Source organism: Mizuhopecten yessoensis, unplaced genomic scaffold, assembly GCF_002113885.1.
Source record: "Mizuhopecten yessoensis strain PY_sf001 unplaced genomic scaffold, ASM211388v2 scaffold419, whole genome shotgun sequence".
NCBI lineage: Eukaryota > Metazoa > Mollusca > Bivalvia > Pectinida > Pectinidae > Mizuhopecten > Mizuhopecten yessoensis.
The window spans coordinates 80,974-95,086 of NW_018403537.1; the positions used below are offsets into that span (position 1 = coordinate 80,974).

At 35.6% G+C, this 14,113-nt stretch overlaps 2 protein-coding genes across 3 annotated transcripts in view; one reads left to right on the forward strand and one right to left on the reverse strand.

The window, feature by feature from the left end:
• LOC110448133 (translation initiation factor eIF-2B subunit gamma-like) overlaps positions 1-5,698 on the forward strand; it is a 12,204-nt gene extending 6,506 nt beyond the window's left edge. For both annotated transcript variants that reach the window (XM_021494212.1, XM_021494203.1), the window contains exons 6-12: positions 236-322; positions 797-924; positions 1,675-1,865; positions 2,932-3,015; positions 3,346-3,494; positions 4,061-4,164; positions 5,456-5,698. In XM_021494212.1, coding sequence (XP_021349887.1) covers positions 236-322; positions 797-924; positions 1,675-1,865; positions 2,932-3,015; positions 3,346-3,494; positions 4,061-4,164; positions 5,456-5,508 — 796 coding nt within the window. In that variant the 3' untranslated portion in view covers positions 5,509-5,698. The remainder of the gene's footprint in view (positions 1-235; positions 323-796; positions 925-1,674; positions 1,866-2,931; positions 3,016-3,345; positions 3,495-4,060; positions 4,165-5,455) is intronic.
• A 711-nt stretch (positions 5,699-6,409) lies between these two features.
• Positions 6,410-11,607, reverse strand: LOC110448142 (sterile alpha motif domain-containing protein 15-like). The gene is made up of 4 exons (XM_021494225.1): positions 11,461-11,607; positions 9,660-9,758; positions 9,182-9,269; positions 6,410-8,118 (listed from the first exon to the last, which is right to left on the reverse strand). The coding sequence occupies exons 1-4, from the start codon at positions 11,578-11,580 to the stop codon at positions 7,982-7,984; spliced, it is 444 nt and encodes a 147-aa protein (XP_021349900.1). The 5' UTR covers positions 11,581-11,607; the 3' UTR covers positions 6,410-7,981.
• Between the last annotated feature and the right edge of the window lie 2,506 nt (positions 11,608-14,113).

Below are 14,113 nucleotides of genomic sequence, written 5' to 3' on the forward strand. Positions count from 1 at the left end.
GGGGGGGGGGGGAGAGTTGGCAGCTGTTACACTGGTACTTTTAAAAGAAGGATATTAGTATAAAATGGGAATGCTTGTCCCTGATTTTTTTTTTACCTTTTTCAACCTCGAGCAAGAGGATAAGTCCAACATAAATAAATTTAACACTTAATGAATTGATTTTAAACAGAATGCCAAGAACTGGTCGACAAGTTCTATTTTTTCTGTATTATTTTTAGTTTGTTTTTGTTTTCAGACATCCTTTCCTGAACATAAAATCAGGTTTAACAGATTGCCATATGTACATTATGAAGAAATGGGTTGTGGATTTTCTTGATTCAAGGTAAATATGATTTATATACAATTGTACAATAAAGTAAGCCAGTGGACAAAAAAGGCCAACAACAAATTGTACAGTGAAAACTTGGTTATCCTGGTACCATCATTATCAGGAGATAATATTGAACCACCTTCATTCTAAGAAGATAGTCCAGCCACCATCATTCCCAGCAGTTGCAGCTGGATGTAAAACAGTTGGGATTCTAGCTTATGTATAGGACAGTTATGTTTGGAGAAAGTTCAGTCTATCCAGAAAGCAATGGCAGGATGGTAGCTGGATTAACAATGATCATGAGAAACAATTGAATTCAGTAGTAGAGACCAACATTTTTTAAGTTGATTTATTTCAGCGTTATGATGTACATGTATATATATTGAACAACTAATAAAAAAAAAAAATTGTAGGAATTCTTTTTATTTAATGCAGTATATCAGGACAAGATGACTAAGAAATTCTGTTTTTATTCTATATTAACAGTAAAGCGATCTCGTCTATAAAAGGAGAACTTATTCCATACTTAATAAAAAAGCAGTTCTCCAAACCTAAAGCCAGCTGTGATGTGGGGAAGGCAAACATGTCGGTGGTGTCGGAGGACGTTCGACCAGGTACATTTTTATCTCAAAAGGAATTACAAGTGAAACCTCCTTTTCTTGTCCTTTTTGTCTCGCTGTGACTTAGGTGTTGCTTTTCCGACGACGATGGCGGCGTCAACATTAAGTTTTTGTGTTTAAGTTAGTTCCTCTAAAAGAGTATAAGTTTGTGTTTAAGTTAGTTTCTCTGAAAGTATAAGTGCTAGACCAACCAAACTTGGACCATAGATTAAGTTTTTGCATTTAAGTTAGTTTCTCTGATATGTGTGTTGATGGTCAAAGCGGGGCATAGGCGAGACATATCAATCCGAATGGCTTTTTTGAAATGAGATAAACTGTTTAAGTTATATAAATCTTTTGTAAACATACATCGATAAATTGTGCAGTTTGTTTGTCTCCCTTTGAATGGCAACATACTGTAATACCACGGCTGTACATTTTTAAGCACAGGGGAACACAGGTAAGGTTTTCAGTTTTGGAACAAAAACTTCAAAGATAATGCAGGATCATTGCAAACCTGGCTGTTGCTCTAGAAGGGATATTCAACTCACTGGCAGATACAAATTGCAAGATGATAATTCTAAAGTAATTTAGCTACTAAATGTAACTATCTTTTCCTTGAATGGAATGTATGTTTTGATAGTTGTGATTGAGATTTGGGAAAATATGAAAAAGAATAAAAATTATAATTGAATTTAAACAATCTTGCCCTACCATCACCATATGAAATTTATGATTAACAACAAGACCTTCTTTTTCCTTCAGATATATTCACATTTTCAAAAGTTGATGAAATAACAGAGAAAATAAGAGAAATGTCCACCTGGATTGATCATAGGGGTGACATGGAGGACTGCTTCCATCACAACCCGATTCGATGTTACGCACACGTACAGAGTGATGGATTCTGTGTGAAGGCAAACACAGTTGCTGCTTACAACGAGTCTAACAAACAGGTAGGCCAGGTTGTACTTACGTTGTATATATATGGCACCCTGGTAAACAAAACTAGTTGTTTCCTACCAACCCGGCGAGGGAGAATTTTTCTTCAGCTCATTTGTAGAGTGTTAGGCTAGTAAGCAAGAGGTCACGGATTCGACTCAAAGCGGAGTCATGGACAAAATCATGATCTTTGTTACATTAGCGTCTATGTAGGGACCCGGGAAATGTTGACAAAATATCCAGCGATACTTTCACATGAATAAAAATATCCCCAAGAAAAAAACGGGGCAAGTTATTTCTTGGAGGGAGAATATGTCACTCTGGTAAAATACTAGCCACTTCCTACCGAGCTTTAGCTCATTTGGTAGAGTGTAACTCCTAACAGATCTACTGAAAACTACTGACCTCTGTTACATATAGATCATATATGCACAGTTCTAAAGGACAATTAAAGCTTGCATAATCTTATAAGGAAATTATTCATCATGTTAATGTAATTTTGGATGGAAATACATATTTCACATTCTATTACAAATTTACGGATGATTGTGGTTCAATAACAACCAGTTATTCACTTAAAACTGGCATGCATTCTGACCTATGTTTGATATCTTTAATATTACTGACCATATGCTCAACAACAAGTGTTTTAAACATTTGATTAAGATCAGAGAATGGTAAATGTATTTATAATACCAGCCTGTTGGGACATCACAGGCTGAAGGAATCATGCCATGACAACAGGTATAAATTGTTGGGATATAAGTTATAACATACTGGAAAATCGTCCATTACTAAAGAATTTGATCCATTTGATTATTTGACAAGATTATCAAATATTATTTTACAGTTTTCTTTAAAACAAAGTCATTTAAAAATAAACTTTATTCTTTATGTAATAGATAACATTTCCTGATAACAAGGAGGGAACATTTTTAAACAAGTTGAGTAGATTTGAGACAAAGTTTAATAAGAAAGCATTGGATAAGTTTGAGAGACTTTTTTGATAAATAAAAGTTAACGCGTACGTCTGCTGTTGGATGACATCACACAGTCATGTGACCTGTACATTTGTTGTAGATCCCAAGGGTTTTAGCAGACCTGGCCAGTGAAAAGGAGACTATTGTTGTTCACCCTTCTACGTCAATAAAGGGCAAGTCACAGGTGTGTACATATGAGATATTAGAATTAAGACAGATTTCTTTAATCTTTAAGATTCTATTTACTATTCATTAGTATAAGTACAAGCACCAGATCGATATGTTAATGCAAGCTCTAACTTAAGAAATGTATGTGTAGGTTCATTATTATATTCTCATCAGAGATTAAAAGATACAAGAAAATAGTATCAGGGCTTGGTAGTCCTCCCACTAGGCTTAACATTTTATCTTCAAATTGTTGAAGTTGGTCAGTACCATTTAGAAGAACTGCTCAATCAAGACAGCAGGTGTGTTGCAGAACAAATCTTTTATGAGATGTTTTAAATATTTGAAGGTTGGAACAGACTGTTTGGTAGCGGAAGGTGCACAGATTGGAGAGAAGACGTCAGTAAAGAGGTCAATTATAGGCAAACACTGCACGATTGGAGACAAGGTCAAAATTGCTAACTCTGTCATCCTTGATCATGTCTCAATACTGGAAGGGTGAGATTTTATTTTTATTAATTCTCCTGATGTAAAAGCTTCTGTTTTGAGTATACAATATTTATTTTGAAGCTTTTAAATCTGAATATAACACATTATATCTGAGTGAGCTGATTTAGTGGGCCATATATTGTATATGTTCAGTCATAAGTCCTTGGCTAGTTAATTTACTGTCTGTCAGGCTGTTTTTTTTTCAGTATCAAACATTCACCATATTTGCAAGATAATGATGAAATTACAATAAAGTGAATGAAAAATTTTGTGAGCGAAAAAAATATATCGTTCAAACACTTGTATTAAGTTGGTGTACAGTTCGTATTAGCATGATCCTCAGCAAATAAATCAGGTACGACTCTCACAATTGGACTTTGAAGGAGACACATCATAACGAATTAAAAAAAAATCAAAAACTGTATCATTGATGCCCAGTATTTGTGTGGCATTAAGAAGCAAAAATGTTTCAGATTGTTTTTGGTTCTAAATGTAAATCACATTTGGTTTTATTACCTCCCTTCAATCAGGGATATCATTTAATCATTTAACATTTGATTATGTGCATTTGTCAGGTGCAATATTCAAGGCAGTCTTATCGGGGCAAGGTCTACTGTGAACGAGAAATGTGAACTAAAGGACTGCATAGTTGGACATGGACAGAACATTAATACAATGGGTAAGTTGAATAAATTACACAAAAAAACACCTAATGAGCGTTTTTTTTTATTGGTTAAATATTTCAAATATTTCTGCAAAAATTGAAATTTGTGGAATTATTGTATATATTGTTGGGTGCTACTTTATTTATTTTATCCCTGCAACAAAATTCAAGGGGTAATACTGCAATCATGTTGTCCGTCTGCCCTTAGATGGAATCATATCCAGACTATTTCTTGTACAGATTCAGATTTCATCTCAGTATCTTGCAACTCCATCTCATGCAGTCACCTCAACCTTTAACTGCTCATGTGTGCTTACGTTTTCCATTTGGCTATTTTCTTATGGGAGTTATGTCCCCTTTTCAAATCTTTAAGCAAAATGTAATAATTCCTCCTACAGTTTTCATTCAGATTTTGTGATTCTCCAGATATAATAACCACACTTTGCAGTTGTGTACCTGACCTTACTATTTTTTATTTCAATACTTTCTTTTTAACAGAGTTATACCCCTTTTGTAAAATTATTTGGCCGGTTTCGTTATTGCGATCTTAATGGTTAACCGGTTGGATGAGAGTTATCTGTTTATGAAATAAGGTCAGACTAATATATCAGTAATCAGCTGCTGCTTTCAGGAGAGTTTGACCAAGCCTTGCAAGGCCTGAATAAACTTTTGCAGATCTGCCAGGATTTATACCTGAAAATGTTACATTTAAAAAAAGAACGATGTGCCGGTTGTTCTGCATGAACGAACAGGCCCTTAGTCATATTTCCTGAAAACATACATGTATATTGATATAGTTTTTCTATGGGAGCTGTACCTCTAGTACATGTATCATCTTATGCAAAAATTTAGAAATTTTGTATCCATGCTTGGTACATTTATAGATGGTATTGCAAGTGTAATATATTTTTTATTTCAAATTCTTTTTCAATGTTATGTCCCTTATTTGTTTCTGTTTAAGCTCAGGGTAAAGTAACTGCTATAGTTTTCTCACATGGAGCTATTTTTTGTGGAAAAGTATCGGTTTCCAAACTTTTCATCTCGCAAATAGTTAGATGCTTTACAGTATTTGATATGGAGATATAGAAATATCGAAAATAAACAGAATTGCACTGGGGTTGTACATTTACCAGGACAGCGAGTCAAATGGTTACTTGAGTACAAGTATTAAGCCCAAGTATATAGAGGCCATATGTTTGTTTAAATCTGATATAAACAGCTAGTCAATTATCTAAACACTTCTCTTCATAAAAATATAATAAATTCAACTACACTCTGTTGTCTGACTAAAACGTTTCTGTTGCAGGGAAATTCACAAATGAGGCTATAACTGGTATTGACAGAATGATGGAGATCTAGAGTTGTGGTTAGTTTGAACTGGTTCAGTAAGTGACAGACAACAGCTGTGCTGTGTGATGTGTGAAAATTAAAAAAAATTGAACATGGACACTTTCAAACTGAAGCCATCAAACACAACAACTCAGTATTAGAATTTTTATACAGTTCATTTTTTTGTTTTCAAAGAAAATAAATCACAATTCTGATACTTTACCCACTGGTGTTTGCCTCTTTGTGAAACCTAAAGATGCTGTCAGCTTTTAGAATGTTAAACTGAATACATATATTTGATGATTAATTGTAGAAAAGGAATAAATTAAATTACAATTAAGGATCTCTGTCCAACTGACTAGTAAAACACTAGAAAAGTCCACTTACTTTTTTCGTAAATACAGTAACCTCCCCTTAATTTCATTTTGATATAACTGAAGCGACACTGGGTCAGGATACTTCCATTGACCACGTAGCTTAGGATCAGTTGGTAGAGCGAAAGTATATATAGTTAATATGGTGCCAACTTTGTTCTGGTCTTTTCACTCGGATCATTGTTGTATACAAAAAATCATCTTTAGTAAATTTTCCATATAAGTTCCACAGTGAGGTTTTCTTTTTCAGAAATCATTTATGAAATATTTTGAAAGCTATTCCGTCTTTTCGTATTGCAGAGTTATCTGCTCTTGATTGTTACATCATTTGTTTGTGAGAGTAACGTCATCAATTTTTGAGAAAACGACTTAATTTTCTCACACAAACCAATGACGTAACAATCAATACCTGCTCACAAAAGAAGATAACTCTGCAACACGCAAAGACAGAATAATCGTTCCAGAAGTAATTAGTTTACAATGCAAAGATATATTTTTGGTCAGTGGCACAGGAATCATTAATGTATAATGAAGAAGGAAAAACAAAGACATTTTGTTTGAAATACATAATTTATTTAATATCAAAACAAATCAACAAATAATAAAAGATTTGCAAGTTTAACAGATGTGAATGTATACACTTGTACATAAAAGATGAAGAGCATAGAAAATGTTTCTATTGTTGCACACAGCTTACACAAAACCCACTGTATCAAATTAACGGAAAAAAGATTTGTCACATATAGCAATGCTTTAGTTGGTTTTTGGTATGTAAAGCATGTACACACACCAACCCTGTGTCTGTACTTGGCATAAGTGTCTAACTTCTTGGCACATTATTTGGTAAAGTGAACTGGTTGCCTTGTGCATTGTAAATATACATGTAGTGTAATTGGCAATTGAATTTTCTGACATAAGGATTTTAAATTTGCTCTTCATTTATAAAAACCATTCTGAGCTAACAGGCTGTGTAATATTTGAATAACAAGTATTACTATATATAACTACAGTGTATAAGATGTGTCTTTTTTATAGTAAGACACATGGGGTTTCCTTTTGACAGTGAAAACCTGTGTATAAGAATAAACCATATAGGATATAGGACATTAAGATCATCACTTAATAAATAAAGCATCAGTTAATAAAAAAAAAAAATGAAAAAAATACGCAGTAAATCTCATGTGCATATGGACGGCTTTTGTGTATGAATTTTATAACAAGGTCTAATCACAGAATTTGAATTTGTCACGGTGTACCTTTAATAAAATATATATACTGTATCCATATAAACTGTTAATGAATAGCTTATTATGTAGGCCAATCACATGGTTCATTAAAAATTTAGTCTTTGGTTCTTTTGAAATAAAGTCATGAATACAAAAAATAGACTATGTATGAAGCAGATGTCAGTTTTAGGCCCCAGATCTAGGGCTGTATGCTTTAGGCAAAATATCTTCTGGTTTATTTTGTACGGACATTCTTTCAGTGAATCTAAGTAAACCAGACAGGAACTAAATCATGAAAGGATTTAAACTTAAGTTCAAAATTCAATTTTCATTAATTTCTTTTACTTTCCACATATTAAAATGTAATATTTAGATATTTCATTTTAAACATTGATAATTCATTAAGTTTGAAATTTGCACTTTAGTCTATTAAAGGCTGTTCATGTGTTATTTAAACAAGGCGAAACATTTGTGTCAATATCACAGCATCGTTTTTAAAGGATTAATTGAGACATTGGTTTCCAACACATGAAAAAAGAAATAACTGTTTCACAGTTAATTACGGATTCATTTTTCATGTTAATAGAAGAATAAAAGAAATCTGTAAAATCTGGCTGATTTAACATACTTTGCTTCAGTTTTGGCTGTAATATAGATATATATACGTAAAATGTCTCCATCTGTCAGTTGTCTTTAAGGTACAGTCCATCAAATGTCAACAAATCTTGGGTCCAAGACAAAAATATACAGTGTCCAGTAACATAAGCATAATGCTTACATCTGTATATATAGCAGATGTTCACTGCCCACACTGAAGATGCCAAGTAGTTCAAGATCTATTTCTTACAACATGTCAAGTAGAAAGTGATATTGCCATGCAGTTAATTGCAGAGTACAGACGTTTTAACACCGTGGTAGAATCAGGCAGTGGTTGGCTAGAGGGGGTCTCCACTTAGCATCCTTGAAGTCCTGAAGGAATTTATTAAATGTCAAACTGTCAATGTTCTTCCCTGTTCCACTTTTCCTTTCTACGTACATACCTGTAAAAGTACAATACAAATATTAGAAAATGACACAAGCATTTTTATTACATTTTTGTCAATGAAATATCGGATTCTATCAACTTGATTATAAAACTGATATCTTTCACACTGTGACAGATATCAAAAGAGATATTTTCACACTGTGACAGATATCAAAAAAGATATTTTCACACTGTGACAGATATCAAAAAAGATATTTTCACACTGTGAAAATACCACTTTTAGGTATTGACCAATCATAACGGTTTCCTCTATTCGCTGCATTCAAAGGCAACGATTTTTTGTTCATATTCAAATGAAGCGACGGTAGAATAAGTGGTAATTATGGTAAATGTTTGGTACACACACTTAAGTATTTACATAAATATACAATTAATAACATTTTTATAAGCAATCATACCAGGAAATAGTAGAAAACGTCGGAATTGCGTTGAGTATCCCATTCAAAATGGCGTGCAGCCTTGTTGTCAAGTGTGACGTCATTAGAATATGGCGCTAATTCTTACGCTTCCGATTCCCACCCTTTTTTAAAGCATTACATTTTTTTCACGTTTTATGCTTTAAAAATGTAAGAAATAGAAAATTTAATGGTGTCTTCAGTAATAACAAATATATTTCACTTGTGTTGCGAATATTTTGATATTTTTCACTCGTGCTGTGCACACGCGAAAAATATCAATATAATAGCCACACTCCTGAAATATATTTGCTATTAATGAAGACACCATTAAATATCCTCTATATCTGACATGAATCGGTTCTTTTGGCCAAGGTTCTGTTTGTTTTATTGGAAAAATCTGTTTTATCTTCGTTGAAGTAGAGCTGTCTAATAATGTACGTCTTTCACTCAGGGGGGAAGATTTGAAACTGGCAATACCGGCATTGTATACTCATCTGAGAAGTAATATTCATCAGGCTAAAAAGCATGACTTGTTAATTCAGACCTTAAAAACTTTTGCCGAGTTTCGCCAGAAAACAACATCATAACATTACAGGATTAAGTACAGTGTGGATGAGGTTATAAATACGAAAACAATGTTAACAATCTTTCTTGTTTTACCTATATCATTACGAGGAGGCAGTGAGATACTCCTTGTCCAGTCAGGCTCCTCAAGATTCAGCATGTCACGAATGCTTTTTGCGATTATCTGTGATAAAGACGGAAACTCATTTGAGATACTGATACCAAGCAGAATAAGTATATATATATATACACATGTACACTGTATATATAGTATTAATTTTTTTTATTTTTTTTTTACGTTTTGTTACAGAAATACAAAATCCTGTGGTCCTATTCAACATCTATCTTATCACTGACCATTGAATGAGAGTGAGGCCATATGGGCCTATGTTTATTATAGCATAGATCAACTGCACTGTAAATTTTAGTTATTTTAGCATTAATCATATTGTAGCGCTTTTCACACTAAAATGGAAATTAAATGCTAAATCATGATAACAGCTAAATAGAAAATCACCACTAAAGTCCTTCATGTGACGTATAGGTGAATGTTTTACAGGTAATTTGAACTTACCTTTATGTGTTCAAAATCTGTGATACCAATACTGGGTAGAGCTTTAGCCTCAATAGTGACTAGTTTTCGTCCATTGATCATGTTTGTAGCAAAACAAGCCTGATGAAGACAAAGACATTGATATACATATGAACATCATTAAGCAAAAAGGTGAAATTCTAAACTGATTAAAAACACAACATAAATTCATCCTAGAAATTTTACATTGGACCCTGTGTTCAGTGAAACCTCTATAATGCCAATAGTTTTGATAGAACTATGCACTATCTATCTCACTAAATTTGACTTCCAACTACAATTTGGTATTTCAATATATTTATTTATTATTTTTTCATATTATTCCCGACAACTGATTGGCCAGGAATGCATCACGTGTCCACCGATAAAAAACGATATTGACTTGGAGCGCATGTTTTTGTTGAAGGACTGGGTGTTACTAAAAATAGAATTATGACGCGACTCCAAAGATTTTTGCGGTGATTTTTTTTCAGATTGCTAACATTACTGTTTTGAAAATAATAAAACAATTGTAGCCTTTGACTTCGGTCGATACCTGGATTTATCGACCCGAGAAAAAATATATTGACCTCGGACTGTGTCCTCTGTTAATATATCTTTTCTCGGGTCGATAAATCCAGGTATCGACCTCAGCCAAAGGCTATAATTGAATATTAAAAAAAAATCATATTATTCCCAACAAGTGATTGGCCAGTAGTGCATCATGTGTCCACCGATAAAAAACGATATTGACTTGGAGCGGGTGATTTTTGTTGAAGGACTGGGTTATAAAATAGAATTATGACATTTTCTCCAAACAACACACCGACCCGCTTCCGAAGCTTTTTTATTGTATTTTTTTTACAGATTGCTTACATCACTGTTTTGAAAATAATAAAACAATTGTAGCCTTTAACTTCGGTCGATACCTGGATTTAGGGATCCAACCATGCATAGCAACCCCCACTAATCCTGCCCAGATAGTCATAGAAAAGTATCTTAGGATTGAACAGGATTCTTTCAACATTCATATTGGTATGAATACAAATTGAGGTAAATTAAAGCAAAACTCCCTATCACAGGAAGCTATAGAAGGCATCTGGTATGAATTTAATGGACTGAACTTTCTTTTTTTTCTAACATGAATTTATGTCAGTATGCATGCAAATCGTTTACATCAATTTATTGCATGAATGATGAAGCCATCTTGGGATTCATGTTAAATATGGAAAACCGATTCATTATACATTGTACACCCACCCATGAATGTTGTAATATATATATATACAGTATATATCAAATTATCAATATAAACATATATTTGTAAATCCTATAAATGTAAAAAAAATACATAACTTTTGAAGTATGTGCTGTCTGTAACTTGTCGGAATAAAAAATATTTTGGGTTCTTCTAAAACTTTTTTCGAAGTGGGAGGAGAAGCTTCAAAATGACAATGATTGAATCCAGTTATTTGCATCCATATAGCCATATATATAAACTTGCAGCAACATATAGTCTGCATCAGTACAGCTGTCTTGTTGATTATGATATGTACAACACAGACTCTGAAAAAAACATTGGCTATTGAATAAATGAATTGCCTTTGAATGTCAAAGCAAATGTTCACTACAAGGATGTCTGTCTAAATAAATAAATCGTTATAAGGCTTTTACATTAATCGGACAAAAAATGAATTGTAACGTACACCGTGACACTGTGATCGAGTTATGCCGTTACAGCAAGCCTAAACATTTGTCCAAAGGGATTATTCCTTCCAAATAATTAATTCACATATGCTTTAACCTTGTAATATGGAAATCCTAAATTATCGATCCAGTCCACAACTTGATCCACGGTCCAGTACAGGCATTGTGGCACTTGTTCATTTTTCAAATCCTCAACGGTGCTGGTCATGGCAGCCATGATGTATACGTCTCCATGGATCGGTCACGTGACAAAGCTTACAAGAGTTATCTTTCCTAACACGCACGTGGACCTTCAAAACAAGTCGTCTTTGCCTGGATATATGAAAACTTCTTGGTCCTTTAATTGGTTTACTGGTTTATTACTTATAAAAAACCTGTAACATGAAATACATCATATTGCGCTAGCGCACATTATGTTGTTTGCTTGCAAAGCTGTGTCATTCAAATAGAACATAAATACCATACAAAAACAGTTCAATGCTTAATTATAAATAGAGTGAATACAATAGAATGATAGAGTGGAATAAATGTATAGAGTTTTTTTCTGATAAAAAAATGTGTTCAGAATATGATTGTAACTTGGGTTTTCTTGATGTAATATAAAAGCGTGGTAATATATAGACATATTTTATAAATAATTGTCAGTTACACACCGAAAGTATTATCCAGCTAAGCGAGCACATACGGTCCTGGTTCGGTCACAGTCCCGAGGTAGGATCTTCGGCTCATCACCGAAAGGTCCCGTGTTCGACCCGTTCCCCCATTTATTATTTTATTAAATATTTGATAAAATATATTCAACATTCTTGCGCTCGTGCAGAGGTGGTATACAACAAAACACGTGGAATAATCATGTTGTACATTTTATTGTTGTCGCCAACATGTCGTACTGTGCCACTGATGCAATTTTATGTCAGGCGCTCGACCTCGCTGAACAGTTTCATGCTGTTACGGGGGGAAGTTCTGATGATGACGAAGGGATTTTTTAACCCAGAATACGTTTATAAACGCTACGACCAAAGACTGTAATGCTATTCAATGTGCTATTGACGTGGATGACATGCTTGAGGAGGGTGGACCGACAGAAGTTGCTGCTTCCCGCCGTTTTCATGTCCTTCAGGGTAAGAATGATTAGTAACTGCAAATAAAAATTTTTAAAATAAAAAATAACGGGACTCCTTGCAGCTGCCAAGTCATTTTTTGGCATCGGGCGGGCATCGAGTTACTTTTAACTCGGACTTAAAACCTGGTGCGGCGTTTCGCATCGCAATAAATCGGTCGATGCCTAGCCGATGTCCGGCAGGGCATCGCACACGTCGGGCGGGCGCCGAGCCAAATTTTGGGTCTCACCAGGCGTCCGGCCGACTTGGCGGTGCCTGACGGAAATCGGCCGGGGGCCGGACGGCGGCAAACCGGCGCCCAGCCTGAAATCGGTCATACATCGGCCGGGGCTCGCGGGGTGAAAAAGGCGGCTCATCTACATCTACATCTACACACAGTTTATCACACAAGTTTCATAATACAAGTACTACAAGATGCCCAAGTGAAAGAAAGGAGGAAAGAAGGGGAAGGAGAGGGCACCCACAAGGAAGAAGAAACAACCCCAAGAAGAGGAGAAAGAGAATAAGAGTGGAAGTGATGTAAGTAAGACTAACCTGGGGAATCCCCTTTCCGAAGAAGAGGACGATGTGTTCCCCTCCAGGGTAAAGAAGAACGCCCTGCTAAAGGAATTTACAGACGAAATGGGTTTGGCGCGTGAGTATGCTTTAGATTTTTTAAATTTTATTTCATGCTTACCAACATTTTTCCTGCCAGTCATTATTTTGGTGTGTTTTGAAATTTACACTATTTTACATTGTTTCCTTTCCATCTGCTTACAGCCTCCCAGATCATGAATCGGTTTCGGACGATGCGCACAGATTACTTCGAGTTGAGGGGCAAGCAGCAGAAAGGGAAGTCTGGCAAGGGACAGACCAGGCTAACCCACTCCAGGAATTCAAGCTCAAGCGGTACGAGTTCTTGGCGCCACACTACAGGGGCAGTACAAAGTCCTCAGTGCTCGGTTCGGTAAGCATCTACAAGGATTGGTGTCTCTTTTTCCCATTTGTGTTCCTAAATATTCACTTTTTTACATTGTTTCCTTACCATTTTGTAGCACTTGTCCTTGCTTATGCCTCAGGTCGCGCAGCCAGAGTCCAGCTCCGACGAGTCTGAAGAAGTGGCATCTTCGATCGGGATTGGGGAGGACTTNGGGGGGGGGGGGGAAGCTTGTTGCATAATGTTCACTGAGTCTTCTATGTGTTAATGTTGCAGGCTTCTTCTACCAGTGCTGGCCCCAGCACCAGTGGCCTGTCGGAACGCGAGGCATGGGCACAGTGGATGTCCAGCGTCCACCAGGACCTCACCTTCAAATTGACAAACGGCCGCCGGCCGTTGATCCCCTCGACAGGCACGCTACAGATGCCCGTCCGGCCGCCGTACGACCTGTAAGAATTGGTTGGCACCCTGCCAGATACCGCAGGGGTATCGCAAGGACATAAGCAGGGCACCGGACGAGTGCCTGCCGGACACCGGCCGATAAACGGGCCAGGAGTTCGACCCCATTTCCAGGAAAGTTGGCCGATCGCCGGTCGGCGACCCCCCGGGCCCCGAAATAGTTAAAATCGAACATAATACACGGTATATAGAACTGTTCAATTTCGCAGTTTTTGTGATACCATAGACCACATTATGATATATTATTTATTCGA

Bases quoted from the DNA above. Each gene is read 5' to 3' on its own strand.
- LOC110448142 (XM_021494225.1), bottom strand. From the start codon at position 11,580: ATGGCTGCCATGACCAGCACCGTTGAGGATTTGAAAAATGAACAAGTG. The intron at 9,270-9,659 runs GTAAGTTCAAAT...TCTTTATCACAG, and splicing joins CAGATTTTGAACACATAAAG to ATAATCGCAAAAAGCATTCG. The intron at 8,119-9,181 runs GTAAAACAAGAA...GTACTTTTACAG, and splicing joins GCCTCCTCGTAATGATATAG to GTATGTACGTAGAAAGGAAA.